Source organism: Ailuropoda melanoleuca, chromosome 20 (assembly GCF_002007445.2).
Source record: "Ailuropoda melanoleuca isolate Jingjing chromosome 20, ASM200744v2, whole genome shotgun sequence".
Taxonomy (NCBI): domain Eukaryota; kingdom Metazoa; phylum Chordata; class Mammalia; order Carnivora; family Ursidae; genus Ailuropoda; species Ailuropoda melanoleuca.
In genome coordinates, this window is record NC_048237.1 from 14,644,968 (window position 1) to 14,669,444 (window position 24,477).

Here is a 24,477-nt window from a genome sequence, read left to right on the forward strand (position 1 = left end):
GCAGAGGAGCCTGATGTGGGGATCGATCCCATAACGCCGGGATCACACCCTGAGCCGAAGGCAGACGCTTAACCGCTGTGTCACCCAGGCGCCCCTGTTCCCAGGAAAATTTTATACAATTTGATGAATCAAGAATTATAGGACTGTCTCTTGTTTGGTAATGAAGTAGTACTTATGATCAGTCTTAGTTGGCTTTTGTGGGGTAAAATCATGAGCCACTCCAAAGTTTCCTTAGGTACAAATTGTGTGTTATGAATAATTTGTCTTACGCAGCAATCTCTGCCTCTGCGGGCACTGCTATCCTTTTGTTGGCACATATTAGTTTGGCAAGATGAAAGAAACATTTGTGAGCTGGAAAAGATAAAATTGTGAACTGCATCACATCCATCCTCTCACTGCCATTCTGGTTCCTAGAAACTTTTCCAGTGGAGTCCCCTCTGACTGCCTCTCACATTTAATTTAGAATACAGTGCCCCAATCAAGTTAGCCAATCCTTGATGCCCTTATCACCCATCATTTAAATGACAAGTATTTTAATGGCCTGTTCCAACTTTTAATGAAATCATTACTTTGAGGATGATAGTATTTTATTTCCTTGCCCATTTTTGTAAATAGGTAACAATCAGAGTAAACATATGCAGTGTTGAAACTGATAAGTGATTCTGTTCCTTTAATTGAATTCTTGGCAATTGCTTTCATTAAGGTATGAGCAAAGCCTAGAATACAATTGGTGTCAATTCTAGTCACTACTCTTTGTTAGGTCCCTGCAGTAACTGGTAGAAGTCTAATATGGTCCCCTTTCTGCTTTTCTTTCTTTTCTTTTTTTTTTTTTTTAAGTAGGCTCTATACCCAACACAGGGCTTAAACTTATTAACCTGTGATCAAGATTTGCATGCTCTGGGGCACCTGGGTGGCTCAGTCATTAAGCATCTGCCTTCGGCTCAGGTCATGATCCTAGGGTTCTGGGATCAAGCCCCACATCGGGCTCCCTCCTCAGCGGAAAGCCTGCTTCTCCCTCTCCCATTCCGCCTGCTTGTGTTCCCTCTCTTGCTGTGTCTCTCCCTGTCAAATAAATAAAATCTTAAAAAAAAAAAAAAAAAAAGTTGCATGCTCTACCGGCTGAGCCAGCCAGGCAACCCCACTGCTGAATTCTAAAAGCAGAAGTTCCCTCAACTTTTTTTCAGATGTCTTTAGTGTCTTAGTAATATTTTCATGGTGCTTCTAAGCTGCATCCTTCTGTTCCTCCACACTGATTTTTGCTTGGTATTTGCTTTTTATCCCAGCAGTGCAGAGATATGAAATCACTGAAAAGAATGTAGTGAGACCTAATGTTCTAAGAGTGAACCTCCTTGAACTAGTAGTTCACATGATATTCAACAGATGTTGCTGTTTCCTTTGAAAATTTAAAATATGCATGTGTTTGTTGTAGTGTTTGGATACCTTGGCTCCCAGTTTGGGAACAATAGGTGTAAGACCATTTTCAAGACATTAATGTTGAGTGTGTGTGTATGTATGTTATAATTAGAAGACTGTTCATCAATCACAGATAACATCATTCATTCTACGGGGGTGTGTGTGTGTGTGTGTGTGTGGTAAAATACACGTAACATAAAATTGAGCATGTTAGTCATTTTTAAGTGGTATTAAGTATAGTCACGGTATTATATAACCATTACTACTCCCCATTTCCAGAACATATCATTTTCTCAAATAGAAACTCTGTACCCGTTAAGTGATAGCTCCGCATTCTCTCCTTCCTCCACCCGCAGTAATCTCTATTCTTTCTATCTCTGGATTTGCCTGTTCTAGGTACCTTATATAAGTGGAATCATACGGTATTTGTCCTTTTGTGTCTGGTTTATTTTACTTAGTATAGTGTCTTCAGGTTCATTCATGTTGTAGCATGTGTCAGAATTGCCTTTTTTTAAGGTTGAATAATATTCCATTGGATATATATAACACATTTTGTTTGCCATTCAGATGACACTTGGTTTGCTTCCACTTTTTGGTATTGTGAATAATGTTGTTATGAACATTCACTAACAGGTATCAATGTTTGAGTCCCTGCTGTCAATTCTTTTGGGTCTATACCTAGCAGTGGAATTGCAGGCTCTATGTTTAACTCTTTGAGGAACTGCTAAACCATTTTCTACAGCTGCATTATTTTTACATTCCTACCAGCAATGCACACGAGTGTCAATTCCTCTACATTCTTGTCAACACTTGGTATTTTTAGTTTTTTTGATAACAGTCATCTTATTGGGTGTGAAGTGAGTGATTTTGATTTGGGTTTTACCAATGGCTAGTGATGTTGATCATTTTTTCATGTGTTTATTAGCTCTTTGTATATATTTTTTGAAGAAATATCTATTCAAGTCCTTTGTCTTTTTTTTTTTTTTAACTATTGAAGGCTGTGGTAGCCCGTTTGTTTTGAGACTTTTCCAGATTATTGTTGCAGACTATTCTTTGTTGTGTGTGATCACTGTTGTCCCTGTCCCTTTAGCTCATGTTCAGCTAGTATTTTTACAGTTTCCTTGAATGTCAGGAGCACTTCCAGTCCTTGCAGATTGTGTCTGTTTTCAAAGCACTCCTTTAACCCTTAGCTAGGCTTGCTCTGAGCCTAGTGGTCAGCCTGAAATGAAAGCTTAAGGTCTTCTTAGGTCTTTCTTGAACATGCAGGTGGCCTTCTAAATTCCCCCATATACTTAGCTGCTTTGCATGTCTTAATGTCCCAGAGTCTCCCCTCAGCTTCTCCTCCAGGCTTTAGATGGTCTGTTGTATGTCTCCATTCTTCTTACGCTAGGTGTAGTTGCCTTGCAGCTTTACAAGCAATGTTTGTTTCCTTACCCACCTGAGTTCCAAGTTAGGTGCTGCAGAGGTAGGTGCCTTGCGGCAGTCCTTCAAGTATCCCCCAGACAGGTTAGAACAGATTATGTACAATAATTTTCATATCAAGTCTTCTTTGCTATCCTCTAGTAGAAGGAGGAAGCTGGGAACCATGCTGCCACTGCTTTAAGAGCAAGACCACCGTTGCACTAGGGAGTGGGCAGGGGAACAGTAAGGAGAAAATACCACAAAATTCTCCTACCATTTTGAAGATGGCTTTTTCTTGATTGAGTGTTTGCTTGGTTGCTGTTAACTTTTGACTGTTTTCTAGAGTTCCAAGAAAGTTCGTTCAGACAGTTCCTGCTGGGTTTTTTTGATGTTTCTTTTGGGTAATGAGAGCTTGGAGCTTTCTAGTCTGCCATTTTGCTGTCATTCCTCCTACTGATTTTTAATATAGTTTTATTCAATAGTGCAAGGCAAATAATATCATTTTTCAATCTTTGTATTACTTGTGTGATCCATTGCTTGCTCATTCCATGAATTCAGGAGGCTAGTTCTAGAGGTCTGGGGCATTTGCCTTATCATTCCAGCCCCCCTCTGAATTAGCACTTTACTTTTTTTTATAAAGTTTCATAGGGATAGCCGGAGACTCCATAAAGGAGTGTTTTTTTATTGCCCAATCCTTCAGGACCTTTTGCCATACTGTACTAGAATGACCCAAGATTTTGTGAATATCCGGATCTTAACCCCAGAGGCCCATTTTGCAGATTTTCCTTTACTACCTTCTACCATGGTTTTACTGTCTGCAGGCTACATATGGCTGATTTTCAAAAACATTGCAACTCTCAAGCAGGCAGTGTGGTATGCTAGTAACGGTAAGGGATTGACTCTGGCAAAAACAAAACAAAACAAACCCCTTATATGTTGCTTCTGGGGGTTTTTTTTTTTTTTTTTTTCTGTTTAAATACCACGTTTCAGGCTAAAAACATGGCATCTTTGATCTTGGAGTTGGATAGAGAAAAATGCCTCTTGCAGGCTGTAGTGCATTCCATTACAGTTAGGGAACTTGCATTGTTGAAACAAGTGGTATATTTTTCTTTGGCTGAGAATCATAGGGTTCACATTGTACAGCAATCCAAACTGGGAGGTCCTGAGAGGACATTTATGTCAGTGGCTTCAAAAATGGTGAATAGGCCTGTATGTGAATGCAATGAACTCCTCCTGAACTTATCCCTAGAATATACTCTTGCATAGGACATTTCTGTTATCAAAAAGCTCTCCTGAGTGGCCTTCTCCTTATTTGAATGCTTCTTTACAGCATATGGGACATGATGGGTATTTCTTACCTAAGGATTATTTGATGACCTTCGATGATGGGTGCACTTTCTACCAATACCGAGTTATAATAAGATAGCTGTAGTCTTTAAAAAGATGTATCTTTAACACTCGCATCGGGCAGCTTTCCAATCTCTAGTGATCTGAGAGTTTCTGAGGTATAATAATCGGTTTCTGCCCAAGGCCCCTATCTTCCTTCATGTGTCAGTATTGAAGATACTTCTAAAATAGTTTGAGCACTGAGATCATAATGTTCTAGACTCTAGGACCTAGAGGCACTGCCTGCGAGACAATCCTTTGTAAATCTTTTATTGATTATTTTGGCTGAGGGCCTTACTCATATTCTGATTTCTTTTTCCTGACTTTATTAAGAGGCTTAGCAGTATCTTTAAATGGAAGATGTTGCTTCACCAAAACCCAAATAGCGCCACTAGTCAGGGGTGTCTATCTAGGGAAAGGTCATAAGGAATACTAAAACATTTTTCAAAGCTTAAGGATGCCCTTGGTGTTTCCAGCACACATTATTCCCAGAAGTTTCACAGGTTGGGCCTGGCCTTGAGTTTCAGTTAGGTTTCTTAGCCAAGTTTTATGTCATGTAAGAATGCAAAAGAATTCCATTGTTTCACATGTTCAGTTTGCCTTGTTAGAGCTTTTAGTTATGGCCACACTGATGTATGTGTAATGTGTGATATCTGATTTGGCTTTAATTTATACTTTGATAACCAGTAATTCTGGGAACCCTTACATGTTTATAAGCCTTTTAAAAAAAAAAAAACTCTTGTCAAATGGATGTTCTGTTTATTTGCCCATTAAAAAAAAAAAGTATTGTCTTTCTTGTATAGATTTGTGGGAGTTTTTAAAAACAGTTTTTTGAATATGAATCTGTTATCATTAAACATGTTGCAGACTTCTCCCAGTCTATTGTTTGCCTTTTCATTCTCATAGTGACATCTTTTGATGAAGAGAAAGATCTTAATTTTAGCAAAGTCTAATTTGTCAATCATTTATAATTAGTGTTTTATGTATACTTTTTAAGAAATCTTTGCTTATCCCAAGGTCATTTAAGATATTCTTCCTTGGTTTTTTTTGTTTGTTTGGTTGGTTTTTTTGTTTTTTTTTTTAGAAGCTTGATTTCTTTGGAGTCTACTTTTTGGGGTGCCTGGGTGGCTCAGTTGGTTACGCTGCCAACTCTTATTTCGGTTCAGGTCTTGATCTCAGGGTCTTGAAATCGAGTCCCACCTCAGGCTCCATACTCACTGGGGAGTCTGCTGAGATTCTCTCTCTCCTTCTCCCTTTGCCCCTTCCCCACGCCTGCTCTCATATGCTCTCTCTAAAATAAATCTTAAAAAAAAAAAAAGATTTTTTTAGATCTATGATTTTTAGATCTATGATTTTTAGATCTAGATTCTTTTAGATCTATGATCTAGCTCAGAATAATTTTTTGGCATAATATGAAGTAGGGATTGAGGGTAATTTTTTCTGTCTGGATATCCACTTGATCCTGCGTCATTTATTGAAAAGATTAGCTTTTCCTCACTATTGTGGATTATTTGCCAAAAATCAGGTGTGTATGTGTGTTTGTGTGTGTGTGCAGGTATGTGGGTTTATGTGTGGTGAGGGTTTATTTGTGTCCTCTTCATTCCAATTAATTATTCCTGTATCCTTGTACCAGTTTCACACTGTTTTAATTACTTGGCTTTATAGAAATAAAAGCATATGGACTGGGAAGAAAGAAATAAAGAATGTCCTTTTTCGCAAATAACATAATTATATATGTAGCAAATCCTAAAGCCTCTACAATAAAATGAGCAGGACTTATAAGTGAATTTGGTGAGGTTGTAAGATTCAAAGTCCAGGGGCGCCTGGGTGGCTCAGTCGTTAAGCGTCTGCCTTCGGCTCAGGGCGTGATCCCAGCGTTCTGGGGATCGAGCCCCACATCAGGCTCCTCCGATGGGAGCCCGCTTCTTCCTCTCCCACTCCCCCTGCTTGTGTTCTGTCGCTGGCTGTCTCTCTCTCTTTCTGTGAAATAACTAAAATCTTAAAAAAAAAAAAAGATTCAAAGTCCAGTACAAAAATCAATTATATTTCTATATATAGCAAAGAACATTGAAAAAAGTGAAATAAAACAATTACATTTATAGCAGCATCATAAAGCATTAAATACTGGGGGTAAACTTTATAAAATATGTGCAAGACCTTTATACCGGAAACTGTAAAACATAGCTGAGAAAAATTAAAGAAGACATGAATAAAGAGGTGTGCCATGTTCATGGATTAGGTGGTTAAACTTTTAATTCCTTCTTAATTAATTTATCTCCGTCAAAAAGTCCAGCATGCTCTTTAAAAAGAAATTTACAAGCCAACCCCACTATTTATATGAAAATGCTCAGGGCCTAGCCAAGTAATACTTTAAAAGAATAACAAAGTTGTAGGACTTACACCACCTAATTTCAAGACTTACTGCAAATCTCATGTAATGAAGGCAGTTTGGTATTAGTGAAAGGACTGAAAAAGCCCAAAGATAGACCACATATATATAGCCAACTGATTTTCAAATAGGTGCCAACGTAACTCAATGGAGAAAAGATAGTCTTTTCAAATGATACTGAAATAACAGGGAAAAAAGTGAACTTTGATCTCTGACTTACAACTACATACAAAATTTGAAATCAGTCGTTGATCTAAATATAAAGCCTAAAACTATAAAACTTACGGGAGAAAACATAAAAGAAAATAGCTGCGATCTTAGAGTTGGCAGATATTTCTTAGAAGATGAAAAATGTTAAACTCAAAAGAAAAAGATGATAAATTGACTTCGTTAATATCAAAATCTTTCTCCATATGACCACCATTAACTAAAATGAAGAGGCAAGCCACAGCCTGGAAGAAAATATTTACAATACATATATCTGGCAGAGGACTTCTTTTCAGAATATATTGAGAATTCTTACCACCTAATATTAGGACAAGCAACTCAATAAAAAAAAAATGGGCAAAAGAGTTAAACAGACACTTCACACAAAAAGATGTATGAATAGCCAATACACATTTGAAATGATGCATATCATCATCAAACAAGTTATGCAAATAAAAATCATAGGCTATAACTGCATATGCAAGAAAATGATTCAAATCAAGAAGACTGAAATACGTCATGAGGTGTAACGTACAGCATGGTGACTATAGTTAACAATACTGTATTGTATATTTGAAAGTTACAAAGAGTAGATCTTAGAAGTTCTCATCACAGCAACAAAAAGTTCTATAACTACATTTGGTGATGGATGTTAACTAGACATTGTGATCATTTCTTGATATATACAAACATTGAATCATTCTGTTGTATACCTGAAACTAATATAATTTTATATCAGTTGTATCTCAAAAAAAAGAAACTGGTTAAGCAAAACACGTTCTCTTTTTTGTCTTTTCCAGGTTGTACCATATCAGCTATAATGAATAGTGAAATATATATATACATATATATGTGTATATATATATGTATGTATATAAATTTACATATTTATATTCATAAAAAGACTGTCCTTACCAAGTGTTAAGACTGTGGAGCACCTGGAACTCTCACACATGGCTGGTTGACGTGTAAAATCTTTGGGAAACAGTTCAGCTATTTCTTAAAAAGTTAGTATGATCCAGCACTTCCACTCTGGATATTTATCCAAGAGATTGAAAACCTATGTCTGCAAAAAGGCTTGTACCAGCACATTTGTTACTGTTTTATTCATAATAGCCAGCAATTAGAAACAACCCAAATATCAGTTTATAGGTGAATGGATAAACAAATTACAGTATGTTCACACAATACAATAGAATAGTACTGAGCAATAGAAAGGAACTACTGTTTTATACAACATCAATGAATCTCAAAAATTTATGCTAAGTGAAAGCATTCAAATACAGAAGAGTATTGTTAGGTACTCAGCTGAGCTGGAGAAATCTGACTGGCTAAGTGTCAGAGTTGCAGTTTAAAACAATAAGTCAAAATGAAATTAACTGTCAAGACTTTAATCACTTTCTATGATAGTGTAAGCAAGAGACTAAATGGAGAAAGCACTCAGGACACCTGGGTGGCTCGGTTGGTTAAGCGTCTGCCTTTGGCTCAGGTCATCCTGCATCAGGCTCCTTGCTCAGCGGGGAGCCTGTTTCTCCCTCTGCCTGCTGCTCCCCCTGCTTGTGTGCTCTCTCTCTCTCTGACAAATAAATAAAATCTTTTAAAAAATAAAATAAATAAATGGAGAACACTAACCTCCCCACTGTTCCATTTTTTTCCCATGGAACGATGTACCCATTTGAGGGTTGGGTGAATCAGCACAGACGTGGGGATCATCTCAGTGCCTAGGAGCCCCAAATGAAGTACTTTTATGGGCCCAGGTTGGGGGTGGGGGTGGGGCACAGGGAGGAGGAAGAAAGTGAAGGACTCGGAGTGGAAAAGTACTGTTCACTAAGCCAAAGCCGTGAAAAGTATCCTCTCTCCCTAGCCCTTTACGGAGGTCTCCTGAGGGAGGGTCTGGATAAAGACATCTCTGAATGGCTAGGAATGCAGGTGTGCCTAAGAGCATGGCCAGCCAGGGAGGGCCTGAGTTCTTGACTGCAACTCCCTTTAGAGACTGCAGAGCATTGGTTGTGCAAAGTCTGTGTGGGGAGAGCACCTTCTTCCTGTGAGGTCTGCCAGATGAAGGGTTTATAATTGCCTGTGGTTGGGTTTACAAAATCACACATTGGTTTTTGGCCAGGAGCTGTACTCCTCAAGTATACATTGTATGAGCCCATTTATACAAAACTCTGAAAGTAGCATCTAATTTATATAGTAAAGGAACACAGATAGTGGTTGTCTGGGATTGGGGAGTGGGGTAGATTTATTGCAAAGGGGCATGAGGCAACTTTTCAATGGGGTTTTTTGTAGACAGCTGTCAGAACTCACCAAATGTACACTTAAAGTGGCTGCACTTTTGCATGATGCAAATTATATCTCGAATTTGATTTTAAAAGTTAAGAAAATTTTAAAAAATGATTTAGTTGAATCCTGAGTGTACAGGTGAAAATATTTACATGTTTACTATAGCTTGTATTTTTTAACTGTAAATTATGAATAGGACTATAGTGTAAATATAATGCAAAACTGTGTGGGTTCGGTTAGGGTATGTTATATGCATGATTTTATCCAGGAAGCTGAGAAGAAAGTGATAACGGAGAGAATCTTGACTACTCTCTGAAATTTGTTTTCTTATTAAACTGATGTTCTTTTTGTACTTAGTTCACAGTGCATTACTGTGTTACAAAACTTCGTCATATAGTGTCATGAAGCAGTAAAACTCTTGTGTCTTAAAAATATGCCAGTGTTTTTTTATATTGTAGTAAAATGTACATAAGATTTTAACCATTTTTAAGTGTATAGTTCAGTGTCATTAATTGCGTTCACATTATTATACAACCGTCACCCCTGTGCTCTCCAGAATGTTTTATTTGCCTTCACTTGAAGAGTCAAATTTCTATAAGGTTTGCTATGAAATCTTTTGTCCAATTCTTTTGAAATATACCTCCATATTTCTCTATAACATGTTTATGTTGCTGCTTCTTGATCCCCCTTCCCCAGTCTTATCACAAGTCCAAGACTTCCTGAAGCTATCAAATGTAGGGAAGATGATTATCATTATGTTTTAGGACAGAAACACACACACACACACACACCTAGCTATTCCAAGCAGAAAGGGCTTTTATTATAGGGAATTGCAGCTTACAAAATTATTCCAAGTGCTGGAACAGAAATCAGAGACTATCTCTACACCATGATTCAGGGTCATGATATTATTGTTGCAATCTAGAGGTCAGTGAGCTGCTGCCGCGCCACCACAACTAGCTGTACCAGGGAGCTCGTACTAGGCCTTAGACCACAGAATCTCCGCCACTGGAAACATTCATGTCTGTCTGACTTTACCTGCTGCAGACAAATGACCTCTACCTTACTTTCTTCCGTATCTTGCTGGAGTACATCTGCTTGGTAAAACTTTTTTTTACATTCAGACCATGAGCTGCAAAGGGACTGCAAAATGTAATTTTAGCTGTTTTTACCTCTTCCAAATGGAAAGGAAGAGTGAAAGTTGGGAGAGCCAATCCAAGTAACTCCTACAAGGAGACAGGTCTTTCTGATACTTTTGCCCCTGGTACAGGCACCTTCACTTTCTGTTTTCTCAAGCTTCTAATATAGTTATATTGTAATTATTTAGAAAAATATATAGTGTTTACATTATTATGGTCATATAGACCCTAATCATAACTAAAACATTTTAATTATTTTCCCTTCCCCCGCCCTTGCATAGCTCTTTGCTATTGTATTTGTCTTGTAGCTTAGTTTTTTGTGTATTTTTATTGATTCAATCCTAAACTCTCTTATCATTTATTTGAATCTCTTCAGACACCTGGAGTTTTCTTAGTGCTGTCAACTTTGAATGATTTCCTGCTATGTCTGGCGTATAGCTGTTATCCTGTGATTTCCCTCACCATGACCTTATGTATTCTTTATCGCTCTCTCCTGAGATGGACCTCTGTTTTCTAAAATCAGGGTCTGCTTCTTTCATGTTTTACTCCCTTGTTTTGGTGGAGCACATTCTCTACCAGCTTCCTGAGAAGGAATGTAAAGGTAAGGTGAGGTGATGTTTGCTTTTTGAGTTCTATTCATTTCTGTTTCTATGAAGAAATACTTTAGAGGTGCCTGGGTGTCTCAGCTGGTTAAGCGTCTGCCTTCGGCTCAGGTCATGATTCCAGGCTGTTGGGATCCAGCCCTGCATCGGGCTCCCTGCTCAGCAGGGGAGTCTGCTGCTCCCTCTCCCTCTGCCCCTCCCCCTCTGCTTGTGCTCTGTCTCTTGATTTCTCTCTCTCAAATAAATAAAAATCTTTAAAAAAAATACTTTGTAGAACATTGCTAATACATATTTTTCCTGTGTTCTGAGTGTTATCATATGCTCTTGGCCAGTAAGAACTGAGGCTGCAGACTGTACTACATGCACTCAGCCTTTAAATGTGGAATTGCATTCTGCAATTTATTTTGATTTTTAGCAAACAGTTCTGATCACATTGGTAACAAGAGATGTGCAAGTAATAATGCTGGACTATAAAAAGTGGAGAAATAGTATCATGCTGTATGTTAACAAGCAATTATATTGGTGATTCCCTGTGCCTTCATGTAAAAGTTGAGGAAAAGGAAAGATAAGGATCAGCCGGCTTAGCATTATTAAACATCTCTTGATATTATGAAGGGTATTATATATATCACTCTGATTTGTAGCTAAAACAACAAGGTAGGCGTGCCATAATTTCAGGGATTTGAAGAAAATGAAAGATCATTGCCAAAATATGATGTCGGGAATGCAGCTCTATAGGAATTATGCAATGTTGATACTGTGGAACTCTGATTCAGTTTTTCTTTTCCAGGGACACATTCTCTATACTAATTAGAGTATAATTATTTTGTTTTTCCTTTCTTTTTTCTGTTCTTCCCTTCTCTAACCCTAATTAGACATATGTTAGAGCTTTTTATCTTATCTTCCATGATTCTTCTTTCTCATATTTCCAACTCTATTACTCTGTGCTGCATTCTAGGGAGTTTCTTCCCTTTGGCCACCACGTCATTCATTTTCATATCCAGTGTTTTCCATTTTCACTTCATCTATCGTTTCAACTTAAGGGAACATACTGCTCATTTCTATGATTTCTACTTGGTCCTTTTTCATGTCTATCCATGCTTATTTTATAACTGCCCGCTCGTATTTAATAGTTGTGTTGCTTTATCTGTTTGGCACTTTAAAAATTACACCTATTTTGAAGATTGATTTCAGATTGCTTTGTTTTCTCTAATTCAAGTATGAATTCCCACCTTTCTTTTTTGTATGTCTATACTATTTTTTCTTACAACAGATTCTTTCATATATTTTATAGGGTTTTTTTATAGCTATAAGCTTATTTTCAAAAGATTTTATCTTGTGAAGGAATCTAGTTCATGACCTACTTTTTTTTCCTTTTAAATTTCTGATTGGACTATATGATGTCAAGTTGTTGTGTTAGTTGCTTGGTTTTAAGTGCAGATTTTGGATTCCTTACCCACCGTGGTGAAGGCTTTTGGTTTTGCTCTTGGGTAGTTAACTTTTTCACCTAATTTGGCAGGTGCCTTGTGTCTGACTGAGGTATTAAGCAGGTGGTTGGAGATTATGTAAGTGCAATTTAAGGAAGGGGAAAGTCGGTGTAGTTGAACTTTAACCTTTAAGCCAATTTGGTCTCAACATTTTCTTGGACTACTTTGGCTTCAGGTCCCACTCTAACTTATGGTTTGATTTTGACATGTGAATGTTTACCTTGCTTCCTTTTGAGCTTATCTGTGGGTTAACATATTTATTTAAAAATATTTTAGTCATGAGGCACCTGTGTGGCTTAGTCGGTTAAGCCTCTGACTTGATTTCTGCTCAGGCCATGATCTCAGGGTCGTGAGGTCAAGCCCCACGTCGGGCTCCACATCAGGCGTGGAGCCTGCTTAAGAGTCTTTCTGTCTGTCCACCCCGCTGGCACTCCCACTTCATCGCTCTAAAAAAATAAATAAATAAAAATGTTTCAGTATTTTAAAGTTTGGAATGGTAAATATCAGGAGGCATTCCAGCAAATGCTTACTTTTTTCAATCAGAATGAGTTTGGGTTTGCTGTTCCTCAAAATATAGGGTCAAAAAAGAATTGAAACTGGTTGTAGGACCTGACCTGTGACTAGCTGTCATTTCACATTAAAGATTACAGATATATTTATTGCTTTCACTGATATGAAGTTATTATTTAGTAAAATAATTTTATTTTAAACATTGTGATGAGGTATAAAATTTACCTAAATTTGCTGGTTCAAGTATAGACTTAACACCTATTAAATGGTAACAAGTGTTGGAATTTTGAGACCTATTGTTATAGTCATTATCACTGTTTCTGCTTACAAGTCATCTGTGTAAGTCATCTTCTTTGTTAAGAGTATTATGCCTTTACAAAGAAATACGACTGTTCTACAAATGGGAAACATCCCCAGGAATAGAAATAAATATTTTGTAAAGTAAAATTAGAGAAGATTTCAAATTTATATCGTTATGACTCTAGCAAATGATAAACTTGGTAGGTTACTTCCATTGCAAGTCAGTAAGTAGCAGTAGCTAACTAGGATGTTGCTTCAGGTATAGCAGATGGCCTGTAAGTAGCTTGGTGAGGAAAATGTTTGCTAAAGGTGACAGAGTGTACCTACCCTATTTCCCATATGCACTAGGTCATTGGTAACATAAGGTCTTAGCTTCAGGAAGTTGTTAAATTTAAGGTCAGGGAGTAATTCCAAAGCATTTTAATAAATAAAGTACATATTCCTTAGCCTATAATATTTTCTTTTCAGTTCCTGCATGCTAAGATGAAATTTGTAAGCTTTTCTCTAGACAACATGCAGTATAGAATCCAAGCGGGGTGTGAGTATATATATTTGTGAAAAATGTGCAGTATCTGTTGCATGATATATTGTGTGTATATATATCAAGCATGAGATTGATGGGGTTTTTATAACATTCTTATAAAACGGAACACTCATTGCTAGCCCTGTGAAAGATTATTTAATGGCTTTTGCTAACAAGTAAAAAATGCTGTATATTCTCTTTTATATTACAATGTGTGTTTTAAATTATTTATTATGGAAAACTAAATGTACAAGAGTAGAGAAACGATAATGAACTCCTATGTATGCACTACACAACTTCAACAATTGTCCTTCATCGTTCATGTTGGTTAATTTTGTTTCATCTTATTCTGCCTGCCTTATGAATCCTGTCCCCCTTGGCCCCCCCAATCTCTACTTTCCCTACTCCCACCCCAGGATGATATATATAAGTTTGTGTTACATATTTCCCCTAGGAGGCTCATAATGTTTGATTGCTGTTTGTAATACTTTGAATATTTATGGCAGTTTTTGGTTTCTCTTCATTTTCTTCTGAGTTTATGAAAGGTTTTCTTACACAATTAGTAGTGTAAACTGTCAGATTGTTTATATAGCCATTTTGTAGTAATCAATACATCGTACAGATGCAATTTTCTTGGAAGAAGTAAAAGTCTTAAATTTTTTAAATGAAAGATCATCAGTGTTTTTTGAAAAATGTCTTTAAAAAAATTAAAATCGCCCTGCTTAATTTGTTTAATACTTTAGAACATTGTACAATTGTATTACTATTAATTTTAAATAAGTAATATTTTTAATTCAGTTGATTTGCCATTTAGGGATTTTTTTTTCTCTTTATTTTTTTTTATTTTTATTTTTTTTAATACTTTTTTATTACATTATGTTAGTCACCATACAGTACATCCCTGGTTTTTGATGCAAGGTTCGATGATTCATTAGTTGCGTATAACACCCAGTGCACCATGCAATATGTGCCCTCCTTACTACCCATCACCAATCTATACCATTCCCCTATCCCCCTCCCCTCTGAAGCCCTCAGTTTGTTTCTCAGAGTCATTTAGGGATTTTTTAAAAATGTGTTTTCTGAAACATATTTTTAGTGAACATGGACGTCTGATCCTAAGAAACTCTTTATAGTATGATGAAGAGATAGTGCAATACTTACATATAATTTATAGTGGAAATTATAATTTTAAATGCTAGAAGAACAAAAGTGTTTCTTGAAGGAAATTGCTACATATAGTTTGGCTTATATTTTTCTTTTCATACTGTATTTTTATTATTATTCATTAGAGCTGTAAGCCTGACGTTTATTTTACTGTTTAAAGGTTTCATCCTAGTAATTATATTTTGCAGCCCTAGAAGTCGTCTTTAACATCACAATTTAAAAAAGCAAAATGCATGGTTTGCATGCAGCACTGTCTATCGAGAATGATTAGGTACTGTAGTATTAGCAAATGGTGTAAACATTTATTAGTTATACAATGTATGGATTGCTATTAAGTGTTCAAAACACCAGAGTACAACTGCTTTTATTGAAATATGTTGATTCTCATATACGTGCCTCTATTTGTTAATGTCTCAGTACGACTTATTAAATAGCTTTTTGATAAAATCTGTTAGTAATCATTACAATGCCTAATGAATTAAGATGTTCTGTGGTTATTTTTACTTTATTTTAGGAAGACATTTCTGATAGCTGTTATTTCATTTGATTTCAAATGCCTGCTCATACCAGTTGTCATTGTAGATTGATTTAACTTGCTCTTATACATTTTTACTTTTGATATGCCAAGAACTTCAATTGGTTGTGTGGAAATGCAAGCCTTTGTGTGAAGGAGTAGGTAATTGCATCAGAACTTGGCACCCACATGAATCTTATGAAAACATGCTGTTTGTTCCCTAGAGAAACTATTCTATAAGCGGACTTTGTTTTTATATTCTGTTCTGTGCTAGATTAAGTGATTTAGTTTAGTTTGGCCTGGGGCAAAACGTTTCAGGATATTTTAGAAAATCCTGTATCTGATTAGCTCTCTGAAAATAATACTAATTTTAAAGTTTTGCTTTTTAAAAATTTATCAGTAGGCTATGCAATGCCATTTCTATTAGCAAAGTGTCATTTGTAAATGGCACTGAAAACAATCACAGTGTTCCAAGTGGTATATTGTTTTGCCCTCCAATTTTAAAGATGTGAGAGCCATTTATTTTAAACCAAATATTTATTTATTCTTAATTTGATGTCCTAATGACCTTCAGTGATGAGGAGTAATTTATCTTTTTTGATAGTAATTTCTTGATTACTAAGCATATAACACAGGGGAACTATGGGAGACAAGCATACAATAGTCATAATATAGAAAAAGTTATTTTTATTATAAACTTTTAAACCTTAAAATCCTGAACACTACTTGCATAACTCTTAGGAAACTCATTTATTTTGAACTTTTCAAAAAAAAGTTCCTACCGTATATTAGTTTAATTTTAACTTTTCACTCTGCTTAAACCAAGCAAGTAAACAACCATAATAAATTATAATTATAAAAGATAAATTAGGCAAAATAATTTTTTCAAAGTTTCAAGAGAGTCATAAAGATTTTGTCCTTTATTCATTTTAGATCTTTCAGGTGTAATAGTTACAAGTAGTTTTAAAGTTTCCTGTTCAATTCAAAGGTTATTAATTAATATTTATTAAGTTAAAAATAATACATGCACATGTTAAAAAAATAAAATTATACAGATAGATATAAAATGAAATAAAATACTTCTGTCTCTCATTCCTCAGTCTTCCCACCTCAACTCTTAGGTCTTTTTTCAGGGTAAGCACTGGTAGTAGTTTCCTGTGTATTTTCTATGCCTTTTCAAGCATGTATGCATATGTAAGTATAATTTTACATTTCTCTCTATTTTACTGTATGTATGTTTTGTGCCTGCATTGTTTTGGCTAAAGGCATATTTTAGGTAGGAAATTTATTTGTCTTATTCATCATTTTATATCTATCTCCGAGAATAATGTCTGACACATAATATATAAGTGCTTAACAAATGCTTGTTGAAAAATCTTTATAAAAATCTTTATATGGTACAGACTTTATAGATTTGTTTTATGATTATACCACATTTTATATGACCAGTTTTTTGTTGATGAACATTTATGTTAACTCTGTTTTCTGCTAGTCTTTGATCCATCCATCCATCCATCCATCCACCTGTCTGTTCATCAAATATATACTGAGTACTTACTGTATGCCAAACACCTTCTAAGAATGCAGATGAAGGAATAAATCCTGGGCTCTGCTTGAATGTAACTGACATATACATAGTTGATATATATCAAAAACAATGAAATAAAACCTAAACAAAATTAGTTTCATGAAGGCAGTAGCATAGGTAATATGATGAGACAGGAGTTTCTACTTTATGTAGGATGGCCAGGCAAATGTAATAAAGACAGATGGACAGAATAAATGATGAGAAAAATAGTTTAGAGAGCTAGAGAAGAGAATTCTAGGTAGAGGAACTAGTACGTATAAAAGCTGCAAGACAAGAATAAGCTTGGTAAGTTCAAGAACCAAAAAGAAATCCGGTGTGACTAGAGTGTATTTTCTCTTACAAATAAAACTGTTTCAGTGAGTGTCTTTGTACATAAAAATATATTTTACATATTTTTCTAAATACTTTTAGTAGTAAAACTGAGAAGTTAAATAGTATGTGCATTTTACATTTTGATAGCTATGGAATGGGACCTCTTTTATCCCTTATCCTTTCTCCCTAAACCTCTTCATGCTTTCCCTGGCTCTGAAGAACTTGGGCTATCTAGAGCTTGGTAGGGAATGGGCCATGACATGAGGCACAGTGAGTGAAAGGAATTTTTTTTGGAAGAGAATGCGCAGGGAACTGTGAATGTTTGAGAGACTTTTGTCTAATAAGATGAAAATCCAGTAGTGGAACATATTCATATATTGAGTGTGTTGAGTTATGTGATAAAATATTTGGCTCTCAGAAGTACAGTCCTCTCCTTTTGCCTTTTAATGACATCATTTCAATGCAGAAATTATCTCTACTTTCACAACTAGCAAATAGAAAATTAAGAGTTTTTTAGTTTATTATTGGGTATGAGGCAGTATTACAAACGATTCCTAGTTTGACACTGTTGGATTCAATTTACAAAAATTTGTGATTAAATTAAAAGACGTGTTATGAAAAAAATGCCATTAACCAAAGTCAGTCAAAAAACCTTTGCTATAATGTGTCTTTTGTGGAAGAAGGCAGGAAGGACATCTATTTAAAATAAGTTTTTAAAAATCCTGGGTATTGTTACATTGGTGAATCCCATTTTTAAATAAAATGCCTCTCTATCAAAAAGGCATTGTTTTAATTTTAAAGGAGAAATATCAGAATCACAGTGTTTTAGGCAGATTAGAAATTTTCGACTCGTCAACACATTTTGTTTCATGAGGTGTTTTACTGCTTGAGTAAACAAAGAGTCAAGTCATATTTGAGATCATAGAGATGTTTGTTTAAATTTTTTCATCTTTATTTTTTTGATAGGTTAAAGGTAGGAAATTTTGGCAGATACATTCAGATTCCCATGTACCTAGAGAGAGAAGGGGGTATGAGGTTTCCTTAATTATTATTTATTTTTCCTTTTTTCTGCGTAATACCATTTCCTTTGAAAATTAAAAACAACTTGAAGGAATGAAGTTAGGAATCTGCGATGGAGAAGATCTTAATTTAAAAGATGCTAATGTGGTATGTTCTATCTTTTAAAGTTTTTTAAAAAATTTTTTTAACATAGGTAATCTTTTCCAGCAAAACTTATAAACAAACTTTATTTGGAAATCGATTTTATTTTGCTACTTGAACCTGGTATACATTATTAATGATAAAGCAATTAACTTATATTTTGTCTGTATAATAAGTTAGTATTTTGATTAAGGAGGCTAATTTATCTGGTGTCTACTGTAAAGTCATCCAGCTAGTTTTAACATGAATATATAATTTTTAATTAAAACAAGTTCTTGATACCAGATCTTTAAGGTGAGTGTAAGGAAAGGAATTAGTATTTTATTAGTCTTATCTTTTGTCTTAAAATGAATAGTAGTATAAAATATGTTACATGTTTACAGAAATCTTCTATTCCTTTTACGATATGTAGATATATAAGTTGTAATTATTTGAATTATTAGAACATCTAATTTTTGCTTGACAATATGCAAATGTGCCATTAAATCTGTTTTTTAAGATTTTTCCAGTTTAATGTCTGAATCCAAATTCATAAAGAGTTGGAAAAATGAGATGTCTGAGCTATAGGATTCACAGGGATTTCATATGAAGCCTATTTAATCAGGATAACACTGTTATTAATATTCATAATGTCAGCTGGAACACAAATGACAGACTATGGGGCCTAAAAATTTTACTTGGTGAATTTATTAAAAGTAGCTTAAAAAATTAATGGAATTTAAGTAAAGTTGGTGAATATGAAAATCTTGTGTTAGCAGAAAAAAATCTCTATTAGAACTTTCTTTAAGACCATTTTGCATTGATGTCTTTTGACAGATTTCATTGGTACTTAAAGAAGAAGGATGCATGAATGGTCATTTAAGAGGATTTAAACACATTGGCACATTAATTTTTACATGAATAATAAGTACTTTCCAAAAGCAATTAACTTACAGTGTACAAGATATGAATTGAAAAATAAGACTGTGACACCAAGGGCAAAGCAAATGTGCTGTACATTTTAAACTTAGTGGCAGGACTTTTTAATATTTTGGTTTATTTTATTTTTATAGTTTAGATAGGATGTGACTTAGAATATGGTTATTTTAACACATTTGAGAGAGTCTTAGAAGAGCAATAATGCTTCCCCCTCCACAAAAATATTAGTAGTATTAAACATTATCCTCTGAAGGTATTGTTTGCACTTATTGGAGAATTAAGCATTTCTTGTGCTATTGGTAATATCTGAGAATATATTCAATTTTATAGACAAAGGGATGATTCTGATTGGGTTTAGTGGTTCCAATATTTATGTGTTAACACAGATTTGTTGATTATAGCATAACTTAAATGTATAATAAATAAGCTTCTCAAAGTTTAGTGTGAGAAGTTTAGTTAAGACCCATCTGAGTGGTATACGAGTCAATTTGTTCTGAATTTTACCTAAGGAAGTAAGAAGTTGGGAATGGTGTTAAGTAAAACTGGAATGCATTTTATTTTGTGTACCACCTGTTACTCTTTATGTTTTCAAAGGTACTTATAATGACATTATACCAGCGATCTAGTTTTTATTTTATCATTAACATTCATTAAAAACAATTAATTTTAGGGGCGCCTGGGTGGCACAGTGGTTAAGCGTCTGCCTTCGGCTCAGGGCGTGATCCCGGCGTTATGGGATCGCCCCACATCAGGCTTCTCTGCTATGAGCCTGCTTCTTCCTCTCCCACTCCCCCTGCTTGTGTTCCCTCTCTCGCTGGCTGTCTCTGTCTCTGTCAAATAAATAAATAAATAAATCTTAAAAAAAAACACAAAAAACAATTAATTTTAGACCATTATGTATAATTACAATAACAGAGTATTGTGTTTTATTTTTTTCAGAGATTATTTTTCACGAAAATTTTAGTACTTACAAAAAGCATAGTTATTATCTGTAACAGTCCACTTAGGGTTTACCAATTAGAGAATATAGGCATTGGCCTGGCAGTCCAGATGGGTACCAGAAGTTTCACTTGTAGTCTGTCAGTGTTATATATGAGTGGTTTTGTTTCATTAAACATAGTAGAAATTGCCTGGTATGTTTTGGGACTCATATTCAGAGTTTGGTTAGAAAAAGCATTAATCAGGTGGGTAGAAATGATCACAGTATAAGCTATATGTTATTTTTTCTGTGTGAGGAATGAAATCAAATTGATACATTGGTTATTATTATTTTTTCTGGTAGGTTTTTAGAAGTTAGGTTTGGGGGAAGTGGTTTTTGTTTTGTTTTTTTGGCTCTGAGATATTCACTTACATGCCCAGGAGAGGGCAGCATTTTACTATATCAGGCTCATAAAAGAATTAGCCCTGCTTAGACTGTCAGTGTTTCTTGTAATTACTCCCAGTATATTTGTTGCTTGCTTATGAATTAACTTGCATTTATGGAACTAAATCATTTCAATCATTTAATTACACCTGAGGAGCTGAACTATAATTGCTTGCTTCCAACTAGGATCTGATATGGCTTGAGCAGTATTAATTTGGTGTTTACTTTTCTGAGTGCTAAAAGCATTAAAATGATTGTGCAATGGGATTACATTTTACTAATTGCTGGCATTCATTAGCTGGGTAAATGATGAGGAAGAGTGACTGTATATTGCAGAGGGATAAAATTATGGCTTTAAATAGTATATTACTAAGCACATTAAGGCCTGTAAGACATGTTTTAAAATACTCCAGAGGTTATTAAAGACTGTATTTTCTACATGTCTTGCTATATGAATCTCTTATTAAAAGACTGCAATTATTATTAACCTTTTTGGGCAATATGTAGGGAAATGGCTTCATTGACTGGGACATATTTCTTTGATATTAATAACTTCCTATATTTTCAGCTAATCCAAAAGTAAATGAGGAACTTAGAAAAAGATTGCCAACTCCAGATCAACATATTTAGAGAAAATTGGAAAAGGAGAAGCTTACTACAGCTTTATTTGAAGACTTTTTAAAAGAACGCAGAGTTCTAGCTGTGAGGTAAATCAGATTTTATTCTCCTTAAAAAGCATGCCAAGGGAAAAAAAAAAAAACCCTTGCATAGCTTTTCTCATGTTTATTATGAAAACAAATGCAAGACAAATATCAATAATTCCATAAGTTGATAATAGTCATTATGTTTTTTTTAAAAAATTCAAATAGGATTCTTAAATTATTTTTACAAGTATAAAATGTTTTATATGAAATATACATCATAAATTCAAATCAATAAATTTGAAATTTTTGGTATAAAGTTTATGACATATAGAGTGCAAATTTTATTTTTCTTAAATTGGTGGAGTTAGAAAAAAACTTAAGTTAAATAAAATAAATGGTTTTCTAACCAAAGGAACAAGAATGTCTAGAAGCTTAACCTGAACTGTATTTACTAAAATGTAAGTGTGAAAGAAAGAACCTTTCTCTGAGAAAAAAAGATTTAATTTCACCTGTTGAAATATACAGTTAATAGTCCCATTATAAACGTTTTAGAAAACCATTTATCCTGTAAATTCTCTGTTAAACAAAGGTAAGGTTTAGGTGTGTTCTGATATATTGTTTTAAGTTTATTTATCTAGAGTTGGCTTTATTTTAGCTTCAAATCTTGGAGCAAAAGCCAGAGACATTGCCAGAGCAAACAAGAGCAGAAGTACAAATGGAGGACTGGTCAAAAGGTAAGGACTTTTAAGGTATTAATACCAAACCCCAGGTGTTGTGCTAGTTCAAGGCACTGAATGAAGTGTGTTTGTTCTAACCAATATATTAGATGGAGGCAGACAAGTGCACACGCACACGTACAAAGAAGGAGGCACACACAAAGAGACCCACATACTGCAAAAGAGACACAAAGACACAGAGGAAGAGATACTGAGAAAAAAAGGGAAACAGACGCAGGGAGAGAGAAAGAAACACACATACACAAAAAGTGATCTAGAGAGGAGATTGAGAGAATGACTGGGAGAGAAATGCTTACAGAGGGCCACACTCAGAGGAAGAAACACAAACAAAGAGAGACACAGACACAGGGAGGGAGATACGAAAGCCAAAGAGGGAGGCACAGACACACATGTGGAAGCACACACACACATGTGGAAGCATACACATGGGGAAAGACACACACAAATGGATACATACACACTGAGATGCGTAGAGGAAGATAGCAGAGTAAAAGAACACGGTAGGAAGAGACAGAGACATACAGGGAGAGAGACAGGGAAAAACATATACATACACACACAGGGAAGAAGACACACAGTGAAAGAAAATAGAAGATTACACAGAGGGAGAGAGACACACATATGCATGGAGAGAGACAGATGCACTCAGGGAAACAGACCAAGACACATTCGGATACAGAGACATATGTGGAGACAGGTGCACACCAAAAGATGCACTCAGAAAGAGACATGCACAGAGAGATGGAGGCAGAGGGGGCCAGAGGTAGAGTGACAGAGACACACAGAGATGTGCAGGTGGAGACAGAGAAAGACACTCCCAGATAGAGACAGAGACATGAAGACAGAATCCCAGACAAGGAGAGAGGCAGAAGAAAATGCACAGGCAAAGGGAGGGAACAGCCAGGGATGGAAACACAGTTTAAAAGGCACACAGACTGAGAGGTGGCTTGAACAGCAGAGAGAGACGATGGATGGATGGATGGATGGATGGATGGATGGATAGATAGATAGATAGATAGATAGATAGATAGATAGATAGATAGATAGGCAGACACACACACAGACACACACACACGTAGGTCAGCAGGGCAGGCAGGCAGGTAGGGCACATCTGTCTCCCTATAGAGCAAGATACAGAGAGCCATAGAGAGAGAGGTTTAAAAAATGTTAGGTTTTTTAATTGAGGTCTCTTAAAATAAAATGTTGCAGATCTGGAATCCCTGGGAAACTAATCATTCTGAATATAGTGTTGCATATAGTTGAAGGCTTAAATCTCTGTATGCATTGTTTTTATTTCCTCTACATTTTATATTTAAAAGATTAGATTATGACCAAAACATTGCACACATCTCTCCCTTTTTTAATTCCCCCTCCCCCAACAGGGTGCTTCTTCCACCATATATCAACCACATGGTTACCTTTTTCAGAAGGTTTAAGGCCATTTTGGGGAAGTGCTCTATCATCATTGTATTAAATAGGTTAACAGTTACACATTCTTTTGAATTATAGGAAGATGCTTTGCTTTCTGAGTATACTTTTTTCTGATTTCTGCGTTTCTTTTGATTTCCATACTGTTATAAATTTTTTTTAGCATTAGCAAGCTTTCTCTTCTAATTTGTGATTCTAGGCTGCTTGTTATGAGTTTAGAATCCAGGTAACTAATTGAATTGCGTACAAAGTAATAGCAAGTAATATCTGAGTAAGGTAATTATAGGTATTTAATTCAACGTTTATGGTTTTAGTGAGTGGGCTTTATGACACTTAATTTCCATCCGCTTTCTTTATATTCAAGTTTGTACTGGTGTGAAGCTGGGAACTAATTTTTGTAGCTGTTTTTATTCATTTATGCAAATAAACAAGAAACATTCTTCTTTTCAAGGGCTCAAAGCAGTTTTACTCAATTTATGTAAAATAATAAGAAAAGAGAAGTAAATAATGATGCCCCTGTTATTTATGTTCCCTATTCAGAGGTCACATTGCTGTGGAAGTCATGTTGTTCCAATTACAGACAAAAGGATCTCTACGGAACCAAAGGAATTATTTTTAATATATCTAAAGCTGCAGGCTGTGGAGGAAATACTTCTCATAAGTATAGAATAACCAGGAAAGAAGTTAAGGAAGGGAGCTGCTGAAGTTCTAGGACACTTACAGAAGGAAGGTTTTAGGGCTAAAGACATAGATGCATAAATAGTTTGCAGAAGGCACAGACCACGATAGACGTGACTGAAACATCATTAAGAAAATTTGCATTCTTACAGGCTTTTTCTTTTTTTTTTTTTTAGTCGGAAATAGGAATAAGACATTCCTTTATATAGAGGGCCTGTTAAGGAAACATTATTGAGAACTAAAATTAAATAGGTAAATGTACTGTATCTTTTGGGTTTTGTGATATAATTGATATGTTTAAAATCTCACATGGTCATTGCCTTGACATCA

The 24,477-nt window shown here is 35.3% G+C and overlaps 1 protein-coding gene across 1 annotated transcript in view; it reads left to right on the forward strand.

Annotated features, from left to right (window-relative positions):
• MIPOL1 (mirror-image polydactyly 1) overlaps nucleotides 1-24,477 on the forward strand; it is a 310,557-nt gene that overhangs the window by 27,731 nt on the left and 258,349 nt on the right. Inside the window, exons 2-3 of the mRNA XM_034648675.1 lie at nucleotides 21,229-21,367; nucleotides 21,960-22,038. Of these exons, the coding sequence (XP_034504566.1) occupies nucleotides 22,020-22,038 (19 nt within the window). The 5' untranslated portion in view covers nucleotides 21,229-21,367; nucleotides 21,960-22,019. The remainder of the gene's footprint in view (nucleotides 1-21,228; nucleotides 21,368-21,959; nucleotides 22,039-24,477) is intronic.